This window comes from Galleria mellonella, unplaced genomic scaffold (genome assembly GCF_026898425.1).
Source record: "Galleria mellonella isolate WM207_F2 unplaced genomic scaffold, CSIRO_AGI_GalMel_v1 utg146, whole genome shotgun sequence".
Classification (NCBI taxonomy): Eukaryota; Metazoa; Arthropoda; class Insecta; order Lepidoptera; family Pyralidae; genus Galleria; species Galleria mellonella.
Window position 1 is genome coordinate 5,264,037 of NW_026441999.1, and position 19,170 is coordinate 5,283,206.

Sequence of the window (19,170 nt, forward strand, 5' to 3'; positions counted from 1 at the left end):
AATTATTATCAAACACTATACTGCTTCTAGTTGCTAAAATTGTTAGTAGTTGTTTATGAACGAGTTGATATGAATGTAGCCGCTTTCTGCCAAATTAGCAACTTTCGGTATTTGTCAGCTATAAAAAAATAATATGAAAGAAATAGGTAAATAAATTAAGTACTACTTATATTCTTCAAAGATGTTGAGTTAAATATTACTGAAAAAATGTTTGTTAGTTTTCTTTTATTTTTGTTGTCGTCTATTTACTATCAACTATTCTTATGGTAGCGGATACAAAACGACATGACTTTTATTTTTATTGTTAATCGCTTAGATTGAGTCGAATAAATTATATTTTTCAAATACTAATATTAGCATATTAATTATTATATCATAGTCAAATTATAAAATTTAAAATTACTAATTATTCGATAAACGAAACAATTTGGATTATGTCACGCTGACATTTGACTTAACTGTCAAACCAACTATAAAGTTAGTACACAATTTCTGTCAAGGTTTAATTATAATCTCCTTAGACGGTTACGTCCCTTGATTTTTCAAACATACGTATATTGTCGCTTTTAGAATAAACATGACACAGAATTGTAATAATTTACCTTTATCTTATAAGTAACAATAACATGACGATCAATTACCACTTACCCGTCTACAAACCTCATTGAAATGACATTTCTTGTTATTTAAGCAACTTGGAATGGCTAATAAAAAAAATTAACCGTAACTTTTATTTATATATATGGTAATCCTTATACATCACCATTCCAAAGAGTACGCTGTTATCTACCCGTACCCTGATATTTCACTGCTGTATCCCATCCTATTGTTATGAGTAGGTGGCACGGTAAAAGTGGCATTTTTAATTCCATTAATCTCTCTACTCGAGGCTTTGGTAGTAATGAGAGTTAGAAATAAAAACCCCCTAATAGAAAGGTATGGAATTTAAATAGAGTTTTTATCTAACTTCGTCACCATTAGGTTAAAATCACAGATATAATTGTATGTCTGTGGTTAGGATTAGTAGAGTTTTTGATTAAGAATTAAAAAACAAAAACAAGTACCATCCGTAAACATTATTGTATTGAGCAAAAATATTACTTTGTGAACAATACATATTTTAGAATTTTATTAGATTTAATGTACGTAGATAATATACGTCGTTTTATTAAGATGTCAATTATAATGTTCCGCATAATCTGAAATTAAAACCCCATAGATTAAAAATATTACCTGCGGTCTTAGGTTTTTACCTAAATATCCATATACCGCTGATTTTGTTTTTTCTATTTTATTCTACATTAGACATATAGACTTTCCCTGTAGTAGTAATCAAATTAGTTGGCAATAGGTATGCTAGAACTTTAGTAAATCGGCTTTTACAGACAATTCTAATCGACATTAACATCTTATCTAACATCAAAAGCTTAGTAATGAAACGTAATCAATCCTAGGACAAGTACATTATGAATAAAAATAAAAAACAAATAAATATTGCACAAAAATTAAACGCAATTATTAATAATGCTGCTAACTTTGATTAAATACTTTTTCGTTAGGCGAATTGCTTCTTTTGTTTTCACTTGCAACATTCTGTTCCTGCTCATTTACTGTACCATATTCCTGATTATAATCAGTGTTCTCATAATTCTGTTGAATATTTTGATAGTTTCCATCAGTAGCGTAATTGTCGTATTGTCCTTCATATTGCGCGTTAGGGTCGGCATATTGCTGTGGATATTGTTCATAATTTTCATATTGTTCCGTATAAGCTGGTTGTTCATAATTTTGATCATATTGTTGATTTTGATATTCGTTGTCGGCTGCGACTTGTCCTTGTTCATAATTCTGATCATAATTTAAATTTTCTTCTTCATAATGTGGTTCCTTTTCGTATTCTTGATTATGTTCAACATCCATTTGCTTTTCTTCTTCCTTGGGTACTGAATCATGAACAACCTCTTCGTTTGGTGTTATATTTGCATAATTATTATCAATGACTTCTTCGGTATTTATTTTATCTGGTTGTAAAGTGGTTCTAGAGTCTTGCCTTACTGTTCTGACTGCTTGGTCGTCGTCCCCGTCGACTCTGTTTGGTCGGATGCTTGGGAGCGGTGCGTCACCATATTCGGTGTATCTGGCGGAGTCAGCTCCGGTATTGTTTGGTCTGGTATTGGGCGGGGTATGGGGTACATCTCTGCTGGCTGTGGTACTGTGCGTGGTAGGTGCTGTAAAAGATAATTTAATATTTTCTCTATATATTTAAAAGTTCTTGGTAATGTGATGCATAAACGTAGTGCTCGTGTAACCATTGTTAGTAACCTCATTATCAGTAACCTCATTATCATTGCATAATCCACATTACTTACTAATTTCTAAGAAGAATATTAATCTATTGTTGTCACAATAGCCATACTTGATATCTATAACATTTTATTGTACAATAGTCGGGAACCAGTTCAATTCAAAATTTATTCTAAAATTTCAACTATCCGAGATGTATATCAATGAATGTAGTACTCTTATTTTACTAATGGTGTGTAAAATAGTAGAATAGTAAAATATTATAAATATGAAAATGAGTTTGTTTGTTACTATGTATACAGGGGGCTTCATCAATCACTATGAAATTTGGTATACATATACTATATGTGATGGATAAAGATATAGTCTACTTATTATTTCGGTCAGTAAACATATCCCAGTCGCTACTTAAGTCTGTAAATAAATATTTATAAGAATATATATAAGCATAAATAACATCTTCGTCTCGTTCTTTCGGCAGAAAGATATTTAATTACAAACATACCTTGATAAGTGCTAGGTGAATGCGTGGCAGCCGGTTGTAGCGACTTCCCCAGGCTTTCTACTTGACGATGCAGAGCGGCCAGTTCTTCCCTGAAGCACACACACAGTGATAACACACGCACACGTGCATTAGTCAATTCAACTACATACTCAATTTCATCGTTGCCAATATTCTACATATAATCAAGTAATGTTTTATCCAAAACGAGAATACCTGCAATATTAGTAGTGGTAGCTTACTCTTTATGCAAGTTGGTTAAGTATATTTTAATTTCTTTGTAGAAAATATCTCACCTGTAGATATCTACATATTACAAATTACTTATTAGTGTCGAACTATTTATTTCATTAATAATGTTTTAGAAATTGCGATCAAGCATAACAATCACTTTTATATCGCCGATATGCCAATATTTGTTTGTATCATGATTAAAATAAATGATTAATTTGGAATAGGAATCCAACATTCTTTATGACAATCTAACAGGAAACATTCCATGCACTATTAATTTTTTTTTCTTTTCATCTGTGTTGTCCATTAAATGTTTAAACAATATGCCTACTTTCTTTGTTCAAACTGCAACAAATTACCATGCACAGCGCGAGCAAGTCATGCAACTTTCCTAATCTTGTACAAACCCCTTACCTTAACAAGATCGTCATCAGAATCTCCAATCCTATCAATTGACAAATCGCTCAGATTTCTAGACAAAACGCCAATATCCTCTCTGGGTGTGTCTTTAGAACTCAAATCATCGGTTTTCTTATATCTATTTCTATTTGTGTAAGGGGATGAAGTATAATAAGTGCGGTCTATATCATAAGATGATCGACTATTTGGGTATCCACTTAACGGGGTGTAGCTTCGATATGGCGTGATGGTGGTAGTGCAATATTTCTTATGAGAAGACCATAGGTTTCTTAGTTTTCTCATAAGTTCAACGTTCCTGCAAAGCAATTGTGTTCTTTCTGTTCTGAAAGGGAAATCGATTTTTATGTAAGTGAACGTGCTGTTTTAAAATTGTATTGCTGTTTCATTAGTTACAGGAAATGAATAATTAGACTACTAAGTATAGTTTGTGCTATATAGTGTCAATTATAAATCTATGCATGCCATGAAAAGGCCGCTATAAGAAAATGTACCTATGTGTATAGCTAATATTATTAAACATGAAAAAAATATTTAGAGACAAATAAAGGCATAGATATAGCTCCCTAAATTTTAATTATTGAAAACTTTCGCTATATTGCCTTGCTTATTATTTTTAATTTAATATATTATTTTTCTAATATTTAAAAATTATTTAATTAATCTCTTAAGACTTAGATACTTCGTATGAGTTGTTGAAATTATAGAATGCAATAATCTAAAAGCGACATTTATTGCACACGTAACATATTTAATATTAAATAGTTTGTAATCATTACCCATTTAGATACAATTTTGTAACATTTAGATACAATATTGTTCTAGACAATAGAAAAAATAAACTATTTAAATATAACTAATAATCAGCAAAAACAACATATTGCACAAATATTTTATAACCCTACTCAGAGAGTTACTTATTAAAATTAACCTAATATCTTTAAATAAATCTACTACAAAAACATCTTTAAAAATCGATTTAACAATAATATTTCTGATAATTATTACAAATATTATACTCAATCTAATAAAAATAATAACAGAAAATACATTTTTCACATAGAATTATCATAAGGCACAAGGGCACACGAGAAAATAATAATAATAATACAAATAACATTTCAGCAACATAAGTCGTACATTCATTTATAATCTTATTCGATAACATTTGAAGGAATATCTCTATTTGAGGATTTATTTATATATTATTCTTCAGGATCTAAAATTTCCTGTTCAGAAGGTTGAATTTCTTCTTCAGTTAATTCTTTCTCAATATTTACTTCATTAGCATCATCTGATCTAATTTCTTCTTCTAGCTGTTCTTTTAAATTCACAGTCACTGATTCGATTTTAGAATCATTCGTTTCTTCATAGATTACTTCAGTTTGATCACCAATAGAACTTGTAGCTATTATAGCATCATCTTTTGTTTCAGTCTCTTTTATTTCTTTATTTATGTCATTTATTTCTGAGTGGGGCTTTGCATCATGAGATTGATTATCTTTGTCTATATCAACTAATTCTACTGTTTCGCTTAAAATATTAACATCGCCATCAATTACTTCCATGCTTATTCTATTATTAATAGTTTTATTATCTTCTGTTTGTATTACAATGTCTTCTATGTGTGATTCTCTTCTCTTCTTCTCTTTCTTTCTAGACTTAGGTATCAATTTTACACTAATATCAACTTTAATTGGCTCCTTTTTCTCCCGTAAAAAGGGCTGTTGAATCATTAGTGGTAGATTGTAAGTCTTCTCTCCTTGGGGATTGGCGAGATCCTGATTTGTCGTTAACGGACCGACAATAATTGGCGGGTGATTACTCGACGAATCGGACTCTTTTTCGGAGCGGCGCTTGGAACGACGCGTCCCTACTGCTGGTTCTCTGGATCTTGAATGGTCGCGCTGTGTTCTGATTGGTTCGTCTACACGGCCGCGACTCTGCGCACTGCCTGCCACCAATAAAAACACAGCACGACGTTAAGAAATTTTAATCCATATGTCTCAATTTTAAATGGGTAATGATGACAATTTTTATTATTTGAACATAAATTTGTAAGTGCTTTTAAAATAATTCTACAGAAATTTTGTACTCAATCAACATGCTTAAAAAGTTGAAAACATTTCGTACTTGTGCCTACGATTTGCGTCGTCGAGCTTGTCTGTTAGCAAACGACATTCGCCGGTGAGTTTCTCCATCAGACTGTTTTGTGATTGTATCATGGACTCCAACCCAGCGACCGTTTTAGCTGCGGAACCAAATGTTCTTGCTTTAAAGGTGCGATTCTTCTACCCAAATTCCCAGATACATTGAAGACAAAACTAGTAGACGGTACTCATGAACCTCTTTAATACTGACAATGAGCTATTTAGTAAATAAACAATCTGATGAATAAACTATTGATTAATGTATCATTAGAAAGCCCTTTCACTATTCGATGTACATGCAAGCACAATAAATGAAAGGGTAAATTATGAATGTTTTGAATTTTATAACTATTCATTTAGATAGCATAGTTTTTATTGGTAATTTCAAAACATCAATAGTTTACCCATTAGATGACCACTATACTGTTCCCATATTAGTAAAATCTAAGTTCCTAATGTGCCCATCACCTCAATAAAGCTACGCTCTATTTAACTTGATAAAATTACGTACCATGCTTGTTTTCCATAGACTCGAGCATTGTTGACAATTCTTTCTCCTTCTTAATTTTCTCAGGCGATATCGGTGTCAAGTTTTTCATGTTTAACTGTGAAATATAGATGCCAAATTTTATACGCCAATTTTTTAGTGTTAATTAATCTAGAATTTAATTTTAGTGTTTCGCGCAATTCGAAAATCTGTCTGTCCATCATTTCATTGCTACTAAAATTGCTAGTCTTGATAATTATAAACTCTAAATTTATTTAAAATAACTTATGACTTATATTATTATTCAACAAGCACCTGAAATGTGACTATTCATTAGACTTACTTCCTTCTCCAACGTAGCAATTTGGTCAGTGAGACGTAGATTCTCTCTGCGTGAATGAACCAAGTCTGCATCAGCTCGATCCAGACGTTGACGGAGAGACTGTATCTGTAAACAAAATAAGTAGCATATTTGTCTGTTGGTTTTTTATACAACACGATATGTATTTTAAACTATTGACACAATAGCCAGATTTTTTATCATAATCATCATATCAGCCTTTAACTGTCCACTGCTCAACATAAGCCTTTCCCTTGGAGGGTTTTGCCAGTAGTTGCCACGCTTAGCATGCGGATTGGCAACCGTAGTTTGGCTTTGGAGATGTTTAAAGAGGGCCGCTGCTGCCCATCTCTCTAAGGGCGACTAAAGGAGGGCCCTTAGTCGCCTTTTACGACACCCACGGGAAAGGAAGGGATGGTTTATTCTAAACCGAGACCACACGGCGATTTTTTATTATTATATATATAGAAATAATTTAGGAATTTCAACTTACGAGTATATCTCTATCTTGCAAATATAAAATGAATAATAATATAATATAATATGTCTTTTAGAAATTTAACAACGCTACATACAAAGCTACACAAATTATAATAGAAGAATTGAAATAAAAAAATACAAGCGCTTAAATAAAATACGTCCTTTAAATTCAATTCATTCATTCTTTCCTTCAAATGAATTGCTATTAGCAAATATCTGCGTAATTGCTTTTTCGCTGTTGTCATTTTGAGACCCATACCTCAGAATTGAGACGATTGGCCTCATGTTTAGCTTGTCGCTGTTGACGCTCCATGGCCAGTCTTGCGCTGGCTAGTTCCTCCTCAAGCGAAGCTTTCTCAGCGTGCGCTTGAGCTAGATCTGCTTGCAATGAAGCTGTAATATTAAAACTTTACTGTAGTACATCATATGTATCAAATGTGATTAATAAAATGAGATATATGTGAAAACCGTTACTCATATTCCCTAAAGAATCTTCCTTCTTCAAAAATTACATTTACACTACTACGACTACTTAGAATTTCAATTGAATATTTTTCAATTCAAATCCCTTTAATTTTTTACATGATTGAGGAATAAACAAGTAAATACGTTATCATCATATTATATTACATATTTATACTCTACTTAAAAGATCTACATACACAAACGTTATTATAAATTACATACAAAAATAAAATAGTCGATCGATCCGTCCTAGCTACTGGATACGGGCTACGGGTCAGCTCGAAATATGGGAGATGACTCGAAAATGTATGTATCTACATATAGTAGTCATAGAATGTATGTTAGTAGAATACGTTAATTATAATTTAGTTTCACAGTATAATATCACTATTTCATAGCTTTATCTATTTACCCGTTTTATTCTTTAATTCCATTTTAAGTTCTTCTAGTGCTGCATTCTTCATCGAGAGTTCTCGTTTCAGCTCGTTTTCTTCTCGACGTTGACGTTCCAGATCAAGCTGATATGGGAATGTATTATTAATTTTTTTTTTTTTATTTAATGGTTTGTTTCAGAAGATTACGTCCTTAAGATGTTAGTCTTGTCTGTTATTTCCTAATTAGCTAATATCTTAATTTTTAATTCTGGTACTACTTAGTACTTTGTATTTACTTAAATTTATAATTTGCAAAACTCAACATATTGAAAATTTGAAAAAGCAACAACTGAGTATTCTGTCCATTCTCCTTAGCTGAATTTGCATTTCAAAATGGTCGGTAGAATTATAAAAAATAGTGTTTAAAAATGCTTAAATGTAACATTATTAACACTATTGTCTGTTATGTCCATTGTACTGATCATGTCTATAGGTGACATTTACCAATTTTCATCAAGTGGGCCGTCAGCTTGTTTGCCATTCTAAATTGGATAAAAAAATTCGATTGTATAAGTATTAACATTTTTTTTTTTATTTATAAATACCTGCAACTTTGAGACATTGTCATATTGGGCAGCGAGATCATGTTGCAATTCATCGAAATGAGCGTTGTAACGCTGTTCAGCCGCACTCCTCTCTTGTATAGCTCTGCGGGCCCCTTCGCCCGCTAGTTCGCGTATTTTTGATCGCTCTTTAGCAAGTTCATCCTGATAATATTGAAAAGTTTTAACTTTTGTTTGTTTCTTTTTTTTTTAATTTTGTAACATAGGCAACATCAGAATTGTTTATAATAATCTGATTATTATCTAATTTTTGACATTTATCAATAATGATTGATAAAATAGATCTATAACTTTCTAAATCATCAATAATTAAACCAACGAAGTTATTTATTATTTTTTTCTTTACATTTATTGGCTACATGTCTATTATGAAAAATTTTCCATAGTATACTAGCAACATAGAATTCAGTATTTTTTATATATCATTATTATTTTAATTAGTCATTCATTGTCCAATTGTTCATTGCTGAACATAGATCTCTTAGACCTTTAACACTACTATTTTAGTTTAAAGGTTATCGTTAAGCTTTAAGTAAACGATAAAATTATACTCTATTTTCATCCATGACAATCCATATATATCCATAGAGTCTACCACTATATGCAATACAGGCTAAAAATTGTCATTGAAAACAATACTATTACCTTGAGCCTACGAATTTCAGCTTCCAAATTGTTCCTTTCTTCTCTAAGCTGCTGTTCTATGACATCAGAGCCACGTTTGTATCTACCGTCCAAGTCACCATCTTTCTGTTCTAGGCTAAGCTTCAATTTGGAAATTTGACTTTCCAAGGACGACTTGTCTCTAGAAAAATTAATTTATAATTTCAAACGTATTATAAAAAAAAAACTTTATTTCTGTATGTAAGATATACTCTTTCTATTTACATTTAGAGGCCATTGTAATAGACAAAAGGCAAACGAATTTATTGATTAAATTGTTACAATTACCGCTCGCATGAAAAAGAATAAAACACCAGATATTGCCATCTCATTCTGTCTCACGGATTGGCTTGCGACAACGATTCTAACGTTACATTATTTCATGACCTGTCTAAGACAGGTAGAAATAACTCTGAATAGACATTCTTAATCCACATAATTTATAACTCAATTAATAGAATTAATGAATGAGGACATTCTTGAATCTGTAATTTTTTTACAACACAGGGGGCAACCGAGCATGCGGCTCATCTGATGGTAAGTGACTACCGCCGCCCATGATCACCCACAACACTAAAGGCATTGCAGGTGTGCTGCCGGCCTTTTAAAAACGAATATGCTCTTTTCTTGAAGGTTATGTTGATATATTTAACATAGCACCAACAATATAGCATCGAAAACAAGACACAACTACATACATTATTATTATTATCAATCGTTAACTGATCTCTGCTGTAGATAGGCATGCCCCCCTAGACCACTGGCAAAACTCATAAGGAAGGGTTTGCTTTTAGTTGTCACGCTTGAAATGCGAGTTGGCAACCGCAGTTAGGCTTTGATGATGTTTTCAGAGAGACGCTACTGTCCATCCCTGGACTATTAAGAACCCTTTGTCGCCTCTTACGACCCCTACGAGAAAAAAAAGGGGTGGCCTATTCTATACCGGGCTCACACAGCTTTACTAGAAACATATATGAATCTAAATTGAATCAAAATATCGGTTGAATCGAGTGTATATGCATGTTATTTTAATTGTTATTATCTTGTTACCACATATCTGGAAAAACACTAATATTTATAAAATAAACTATTTATTAAAAAAGAAACAATAAAATTTATGGTTTTGATAAACTGACCTTTGCAGATTATCGATTTGCCTTTTGAAGCCATCTAAGCAGGTTGTGTCAACCAGGCCAGAGGCTAGTTTACGCTTGTTCTCATTATTTTCCTCCTTAAAAAACAGACAAACATAACTTGAGGTATTGTTTCGAAAAAAACGAACACCAACTTCAATCGTAACAAATGCAGTTATTTGGATTCAAAAATAGAACTACTGAATCGATTTTGATAAAATTTCTATAAGATTTCTTAAAAGTTCAGATTGTGATATGATGTCCTTATACAGAAATGTAAACAACTTAGTATTAAATTGGGGATTTTTTTTTGGGGAAAATTGGGGATTTATTTATGTTATAGTAATTGCAACTTTTTAACACGATCGTTTTGTACTTCTTTTGTTTCTATTGGTGTATCGGAGTATTTTGAAGCAACAGCAAGTATATAATGTATTCAAATATTTTGTTTTATATTAAGAGATCAAAAACCTTTCTAGATACATTTTATGGAACCCTTGGAGAGTGAGTTCAACTCACACTTAACATAGTTTTTTATTTGGAACTAATAACTTAAATTTTACATTTGTTCCTTAGATCTCTGTAGATGATTCGTTTCTTACGTTGATATATAATTAATACGTACCTGTAATTTCTTCAGGTCAATCTTCGACTGAGTCAACTGGGCCTCCAACTCGGCTATACGCGACTCGAAAACAATATTCGGCCCTTCGAGTCTAGTTGATCGATACTTTGACGGTTTCCTGGCTTTAGGAGACGTCTAAAATAATAGAAACTATAATATAAAATATAATTGTTAACAAATCGACAATTAATTAAAAATAACTTCTTATATAGATTTTTAAAGGGGGAAAGGGATTGTTAGTAATGGGGTCTAATTGTCCCATTACCAGCAATACACCCTATCAGGTCTACCTCCACGCGGTTCCCTCTGGAAACCGTCATGGTTAATTCTAGTGAAATTCGTCATGATGGGCTAACTGACCTGCCTTTTCATCCACGACTGTCATGCCTTACTGGTGCCCCGCCAGCGTATCCTGATAGTGCAGGCGAGTTTACCATTCCATTATCACCCATTAAAAAAATATATAGATTTATTACAGGAATCATAGAAAACATTTAATTTATTTCAAATACAATGAAACGAAAGAGTAAAATTTCTTATTCCTTCACTGTTCAAGCTATTAAACACAAACTATGGAACACACTCCCGCTTGACATAAGATCTACCCCAAGCAAGCCAGCTTTTAAACACAAATTGCGCACCTATTTCTTAGAAAAATGACTTTCCCTTTAAACTTCTCCTGCTGGTCTGTCTGTCTGTCTCTCTGTCTGTCTGGTCTGTTTGAGTCATAGATTACTATTTGCTCTTCTATTGCAGTTGTTTTATTTAATTGTTTTATATGGTAATATTTTATGTATTTATGTATGTATGTATGTATTTATTGTATGTATATATTTATTTATTTAATATGTTATGTGTATGTTTATATTATATGAATTTATCAAGTATTGCTCAATTTTTACTCTATTTAAAAATGCACCGCCTACGTATTTCTCGGTTTACCCAATGGTTGACTGGTAGAGAACACCGTCCGATGTTAAGTCCGCCAAATGTACATAGAATTTTACTGTGCATTAAAGTTTAAATAAATAAATAAATAAAGTCATTGATTTTAAGATATTTCTCTCTATTCTTAACATATTGAAATAAAAATTATTTGTTTAAATTATTAGATTAAATGCGTGCAGCGTTATTCACTCATTTATGAAAAATCACCTCAAACTCAACTATTTCAATAGAAACTAGTTACCTAATTAAATGGAAACAAAAACAAAAAAATAGTAAGACACTTTACAATTTGCTCTCTGAGAAATATTATTCACTTGAAGGTTATTTTAATGTGAAATTTTTGTGGTTTCTGCTGTTTCCATAACACCAAGAGTCAAATTAAACATTTACCATACAGTTGAATACAGAGATATTGTTGTTAACATTAAATACTTCTAATGTAATAACCGGATTGTTAGTAATGCGGATTACCAGTCCCATAGCAATATACCCTGTCAGGTCGACCTCCACGTGTTCCCCTCTAGAAACCATCGTGCTGAATTCCAGGTGTATCCAAAACAATGGGCTTAGTGATCTGCCTTTTCATTCTCACCTAGCATCCCTCACTGGTGCCTTAAGCGTATACCGTTAGCGCAGGCGGGGTTACCATTCCATTATCATCCATGAAAAAAAAGTAATAACCTGTATTCATTTAAGTCATTAATTGATACCTTGTTATTGTCACTGTCCAATCCCGTGCTATCAGCCAGTTCATCCAGTTCATCAGTCTCGGAGCCGGCGTTGTAAGAATGGAACATTCTGGAGATGAGCTTGTTCTTCTGCGCCTCGTGCAAGTGCTCGTTCTCAGATATCACCTCTTTCACTTTGCCGAGTAAATTGTTCAGCTCATCCTTGGTGGAAGTATTAAATTAAAATACGATATATTTTTTTAAATGGTAAACAAATTGACGGCCCATTTAAAGGACTACGGTAAAGCGCTCGCACACTGACACCGCAACATCGCGATTCCCGCCTTCTACTACAAAGACAATTTGTGAAGAGCCTAGCCGTCGAATAAATTGAGGGAAAGGGATTATCAGCAATGGAGTTTGACAGCCCTATTGCTAGCAATGTCTTATTAGGTCAACCTCCACGTGATTTCCCTGGAAACCATTGTGAACAATTCTTGTTGAATTCGTCACGATGAGCTAACTGACCTGCTTCGTCCTCACCTATCATCCTTCACTGGTGCCCCGCCGGTGGACACCGATAGCGCGGTTGGAGTTACCATTCCATTATCATTAAAAAATAATAATTAAACCGTCTAATATAGACATGATCAGCGCTATATTGTATCAGCCGTTGTCTATCCACTGCTGAACGTAGCCTCCCACTTAAGGGCGGTTTTGCCAGTAGTTTCCACGCTTGGCAAACGGGTTGGCAACAACAATTTGGTGTCCGATGATGTTTTAAAGGAACAGCAGTATGAACATCATAAAATACACATGGTACCCCAAATTTGTTGCCAATCCTACTGAGTAGGTCTAATGATATGGTAATCTGTACATAGTCGCATACCTCCGTACCCTGTGATTTTACTGTCATATTTCACCATACAACCCGAAACAGTCATGCAAATACATCTACATCACAGCAGAAACACAAGTGGGACAGAGTTACAATCTAGAGTTACAAGCAAGCAGCCGAATTCCAAAGTTTCTCTCTGTTAAAATTAAATATTTTTGATTTGCATTATCATACATATTTTTAGACGGAGCAACATACCCTGCAGTATTGGCTCTCCCTCTCCAACTGCTCGATGTACTCTTCTTGCTTCTGTATGAAGTTGATGACGTCAGGATTGGTGCCACCTGACAACTCGCCGGTAGAGGGCGCCGCCGGTGGTGCCGTAGTAGCTAATTTTTTTTATACAATACAATATCGATAATCACTTCGACAGAATCATTGAATCAGCCGTTAACTGTCCACTGCTGAACATAGGCCTCTTCCATGGGAAGAGTTTTGCCAGTAGTTGCCACGCTCGGCAGGCAGGCTGGCAATCGCAATTAAGGCCTTAATGATGTTTTATAAGGGACGCTACTGCTCATCTTTCGACCATCAAATTCCCTTAGTCTCCTTTTACGACACCCATAGGAAAGGAATCTATTTTATGTTCGAACCATACAGCCAGGAACGGATAAGAAGTGCTGCCTATAAATGAACAACACTATGAACACCATGGAATATTCATGGAAGATATATATGGAGTATGACCGAGAAGGATTACAAAAAAGGAAAGACGTATTGCGTCGATCCTAAACAATGGGTTAAATACAAGGCAATGATGATTAGCTCAAACCGTTTTGCATACGGGCTAACTATTTTACTATTTATTTATTTATAGGATTACCAACATAAAATACAGCTAAACATTTCAATACAATACACTGGTAGATTAAATCTAACTGTTCTTACATTTATAGGCGACCACAGCATGCCTTGTGTTTGATAAACATTAAAATAGAATTAAATTATTAAATGTCATTATATGAGTAAAGATATTAACAATATGAATAATAATATAATATAAATAATGGAAATTGTATTTAAATTATTATAAATTATAAATAAATTATAAATTCAAAATAATAACGTTTTGCTCGCTACTTCGTATACTAGAAATTTGGATGTACGGATGTAGGGGAAACCTGGTTCACGTAAGAATAAAAACCAATGAAATGAAATAAAACATAGCATATCAGAATTTGATCGCGAGCATGTGTAAACGTCACGATGGGCTAACTGACCTATTTCATCCTCACCTATCATACTTCACTGGTGCCCCGCCGGTGTATACCGATAGCGCGAGTGGGGTTACCATTCCATTATTATCCATAAAAAAAACCTTCCATGATCGATCAAATGACCGCTTTAAAATAAAATATGTATTTTAATATAGAAAGAGATTTTACCCAATTGGATAGTAAACAAGTAAATAATAGTAAGTTGTAAACATTGAAAAAATGGCTTGTATGTATATTATAGGAAAAGTCAATAAGTTACATGGTGATACAGTAACGTTACTAAACTTAGTAACGAAATTTCAAAAACGGTCATTTGACCGCGCTTGGTAGGTTTAGTGTTAAAAACTAATAGGATGATAAAATAAAAAATAATAAAATGTCATATCTTGTAGATGACATTTCTGAATTGGCAGCATCTGCTTAACTTACCAGCAGCAGGGGGAAAGGGATTGTTAGTAATGGAGACTGAGAATCCTATTGCTAGCAATATACCCAACCAGGTCGACCTCCTCGCGGTTCTCCCTGGAAACTATCATGGTTAATTCCTGATGAATTCATCATGATGGGCTAACTGGCCTGTTTTCATTCTCATCTATCACCCTCCACTGGTGCTCCGCCAGCGTATCCCGTTAGCGCAGACGGGGTTACCATACCATTTTCACCCATAAAAAAAAAATCTTACCAGCAGTGACATGTTGCGGCGTATAATTATTGAGACTGTCGGCGTAGAGTGTCGCGTACTTAGCAGTCAGCCGCGGCCTCGGCTTGTATTCCGACAGATATAAATATTTCTTGTCTAGATCTCCGTCGGACTCGTCCAAATTCTTTATAGATGCTGAACCACCATAGCTGCGTATCTGTTTTAAATAAATGTATCCTCAAACCTGATCTATTACCAGTCAAATGTACTACATAATTATGTATTACAAAAAGAGATTTGCAAAATCAAAAGTCAAATCCTTAAAAACGTTTCATCCATTTATCTATCCTTTAATTAAATGCTTAAAAATTTATACATTAATGAATTTATTTAATTAATTGTTTTATTAATTACATTATTTTTTATTAATTCATTATCATCTACCCACTCTTATCCTCAATTATTATTTAGGATCGGCGTAATATGATTTTGTTTATATAATTTAAATATAACACAAGGCTTTGGCTTTTGATTTTGGAACCATCCTATCAGTTAATTATTTTACTAATTTATTAATTAGTTTAACATAATTAATATTTTATTTAATTCATTATGGATTGTAATTAATTTAACTTAATTCAAAAAATTTATATTTATATTTGAAATTTAAAATTGACCGTTTTACACACTAAAACATAATATGGAACTATTTATTAAAATCCGATTATTTAAGCAATTTTTTCATGTTATGTACATAAAGAAAAATAAAAATTGTGTAAAAAAATAAATAAATTGATTTGTTACTTATTTTTATGTAAAATAATTTTATATTTCTTAAATTATTACTTAAGAAATATAAAATTATTTTACATAAATCACACAATCATTTACCACTTATGAAAAAATTCAAAAAATCATTACTTGATTATTATTATCTGACTAAGCAATAAAATACTTATAAAACATTATTAATATAAAAATATTTATATTTAAAAATATCTAGATTATTATAAAAATTTAAGTTTCTTCTTAGGAAGACGTTGAAATGAAAAAATGAATTAATCCAAAGATATTTTGTTCAACTTTGATAATTAAATATATGATAAATTATATTAAGCCGAGTATACTCACACTAGGCGCATAGTTTCCAGACAAAAAATATCTCAATTTAGAGACAGCTTCTTTATACGCCAATTCTGTATAGTCTGGTATCCTTTTTAGCCCATATTCGTTCAATTTCGTTGGTCGCCTATACGAAAAGTAAGAATACATTTTTTGTACTGGGTAAACTTTTTAAAAAGTTACATTTTGAATTTGGAACTGAGAAAAAGTTTAAATAAAAAATAAAATATCAAAATTCGAAATTTGAACTGTAGTTGCGCATTGCGCCAGGAGTTTGTTTGCGTTGTGAGGGTTTTGTTTTAATGAAGATAGAAGTATTGATTACGCTAAACAACGTTGCTATGGCAACGGTTGTTGATGATAACAAATGCATGTCAATGGTACTTATTATGCCAACCCAATTTGATAATATGCTTTCAGAAATGAATTTCAGAAACTGGGGTATTCATAATATGGTATATATCAACTGTTATCTAAGTCTTATAAATAAAGTACCTAATTATAATTAAACATAATCCGTATATATATATATATATATATATATATATATATATATATATATATATATACTATATAACACATCTGATAGAATCTAACAATAACTAAATCAACTTATTAATGTTACTCTTTCAGTCCTTATCTAATTTCCTTATCTGTACTAAATAATATAACTGAGTGTTAAGTGTCAGAAAATTGACAGAAAACAGCCAGAAGTAGTTTTTTTTTATTATTATTATTATTTTATACAACTTAGAATGGCAAACAAGCTGACGGCCCACCTGATAGAAAGTGGTAACCGTCGCCTATAGACATGAGCAGTACCATGGACATAACAGAGTATACTGTTTCCCCCATAATACCCCTCATGCGTTGCCATTCCTGAGGACTCAGGTGTTATTCCTCTGTACCTAGTAAATTCACGCCATTTTGTTGTAGCACATATTTTCTTTAAAGACAAACAACAAAACTAGCCATTTTTTTGTGGTTCAACAATGGAGACAGAAACAGAAAATTTTAAAATTCCTCTAGATTAGGTGTATTTTAAAGTTGAAGAGATAACAATTTTTTTTTTTCACTTCATATAATACAAATTTACATGTGGCAACACCAGAATAAATGCTATGGCAGTGTGTATATGTGGCTAAATTTAATCGTCATGTATAATAAAAAATTTCAAAGCCAATAAAGAAAAAATAATTCTCGTTTATTCTATGAATAAAAGTTTTATTTCTCAATTAATCTATAGTTTTAGACAAAATCAAATCAATATATTATATAAATTTTTTAATGTGTATTAAAAATTTTTAGATTTATACAGTGTAAGATCCTTTGCGAGTAAATTAATCTCACACTTGACCCGTCTTTATTTTTAATGATGTACATAATTTTTGATGTATTTTTACAGGGTACAGAGGAATAACACTTGGGTCCTCAGGAATGGCAACGCATGAGGGGTTTCATGGGTGAAACAGTATACTCTGTTATGTCCATGGTACTGCTCGTGTCTATAGGCGTCGGTTACCACTTTCCATCAGGTGGGCCGTCAGCTTGTTTGCCATTCTAAGTTGTATAAAAAAAAAGATTAAGAATAATTTTCGAAATCGGTTTACAATTAGCAGAGTTATGAAATAACAAATATAAAAAAAATATAACCGAATTAAGAGCTTCATTCTTTTTGAAGTTGATAAAAAAGTAGTTGTTATATTAATATGATTGTATTTCTTTAATATATTACATTTTGTAAACTATCAATTCTATAGGTATTATTTTTTAAGTAACATGCAATTCTAATAATATTATAAATTAGTGAGTTTAGAAAAATGTTTGAATTTGAATGAAATATAATACACACACAGGCAGGTACATTATGTTCTTGTTTAATTTATTTTTTATCCATTTATTATTAAAATATTCTTGTAAACACAGGCACCGTAATTAAAATATTAATAATAAAAAAAATTTGAAGTGAACTTGTTTGAAAATAAAAAAAAAAGAGTTCATAAATAATGTACCTTATCTTAGTTCTCCGCAGCTTCCCGTTCATCTCCTTATCCGAACCAATGCTGGAGCCACTCTTCCCTTTATACCCGGCAGATTTTGGCTTTCCCAAATAACTGGTCGAGCCCATACTGCAAAATTATCAAAACTGGCAACTATCGTGTTTCGAGAAAAAATTAATAAGTCTATAGTATCTATTGTCAAAATTATTTTCGCGGGAATCCTATTCGACGTCACTTCTAATGATACAATTTAAAAATAGAATCTATAGACTTAAATTTTCGAATCTAGAATCCATTGCGTCATGGAAGGCACGACGTCAGAAAAGGAATGAACTTTTTTAAGGCCATTTTCAAATTTCCTGTTTTCCTTTTCCTTCGCTCGTAAATGGAAAATAGATCGTCGGTTTCGTTCTAACATAAAAGTTTTCTTCGGGATGAGTTTAGTCCAGGGGACAGAATTAAATTAAGTGTTATCCTTGAAGAATAATTGACGATAAGACAATTAAAATTAATTAAATATATTGTAAGCATAATATTATATTGTAAGGATCTGTGACATTATTTTTTTAATTTTATAGACCGATTTCAATGCTGTTTTTAATGTATAAGTTGTATTTAAGCTACTCGTTTTTATTATAATAAATATTGCTATGTATTTATAGAATAGAAAAAAAAAATATTCAAATAGACTTGTTTACAAGTTGGTTTAAATTATTTTTATGGTTCAACTACTTGGTTTGAAATATTGTTATCTGCTGAGAAAAACCAGCAAAAAACTCGTCAGTTTTCAAATGTACAAGATAATTTTAAACATAGCGATATTAAATAGGCATGTGTAATATCGATACAGCTCCAATATCTGTATATTGGGTTTCTCGGG

General features: G+C 32.2%; 1 protein-coding gene across 4 annotated transcripts; it reads right to left on the minus strand.

Moving 5' to 3' along the window:
- Positions 1 to 1,061: 1,061 nt before the first annotated feature.
- LOC113523188 (serologically defined colon cancer antigen 8 homolog) lies at positions 1,062 to 18,607 on the minus strand. 4 transcript variants are annotated; one of them, XM_031909288.2, is made up of 17 exons: positions 18,303 to 18,603; positions 16,300 to 16,417; positions 15,211 to 15,385; positions 13,510 to 13,640; positions 12,456 to 12,635; positions 10,798 to 10,932; positions 10,176 to 10,270; positions 9,022 to 9,181; positions 8,359 to 8,520; positions 7,792 to 7,897; positions 7,174 to 7,307; positions 6,438 to 6,542; positions 6,119 to 6,212; positions 5,591 to 5,708; positions 3,455 to 3,782; positions 2,810 to 2,898; positions 2,090 to 2,228 (listed from the first exon to the last, which is right to left on the minus strand). In XM_031909288.2, the coding sequence occupies exons 1-16, from the start codon at positions 18,416 to 18,418 to the stop codon at positions 2,821 to 2,823; spliced, it is 2,235 nt and encodes a 744-aa protein (XP_031765148.1). In that variant the 5' UTR covers positions 18,419 to 18,603; the 3' UTR covers positions 2,090 to 2,228; positions 2,810 to 2,820. The 4 variants fall into 4 exon arrangements, with proteins under 4 accessions (XP_031765140.1, XP_031765148.1, XP_031765152.1 ...); XM_031909280.2 differs by lacking the exon at positions 3,455 to 3,782 and having other exon boundaries at positions 1,062 to 2,228; positions 18,303 to 18,468; XM_031909292.2 differs by lacking the exons at positions 2,090 to 2,228; positions 2,810 to 2,898 and adding an exon at positions 2,936 to 3,022 and having other exon boundaries at positions 18,303 to 18,604.
- Positions 18,608 to 19,170: the final 563 nt, after the last annotated feature.

What these genes read in the sequence shown, in the direction of transcription:
- LOC113523188 (XM_031909280.2), bottom strand. Translation starts at nt 18,418, where the DNA reads ATGGGCTCGACCAGTTATTTGGGAAAGCCAAAATCTGCCGGGTATAAA. An exon ending in CTGCGGAGAACTAAGATAAG is followed by an intron (nt 16,418 to 18,302) that starts GTACATTATTTA and finishes CTTTTCGTATAG; the next exon opens with GCGACCAACGAAATTGAACG. An exon ending in GTCTATGGAAAACAAGCATG is followed by an intron (nt 5,709 to 6,118) that starts GTACGTAATTTT and finishes TTGGTTCCGCAG; the next exon opens with CTAAAACGGTCGCTGGGTTG.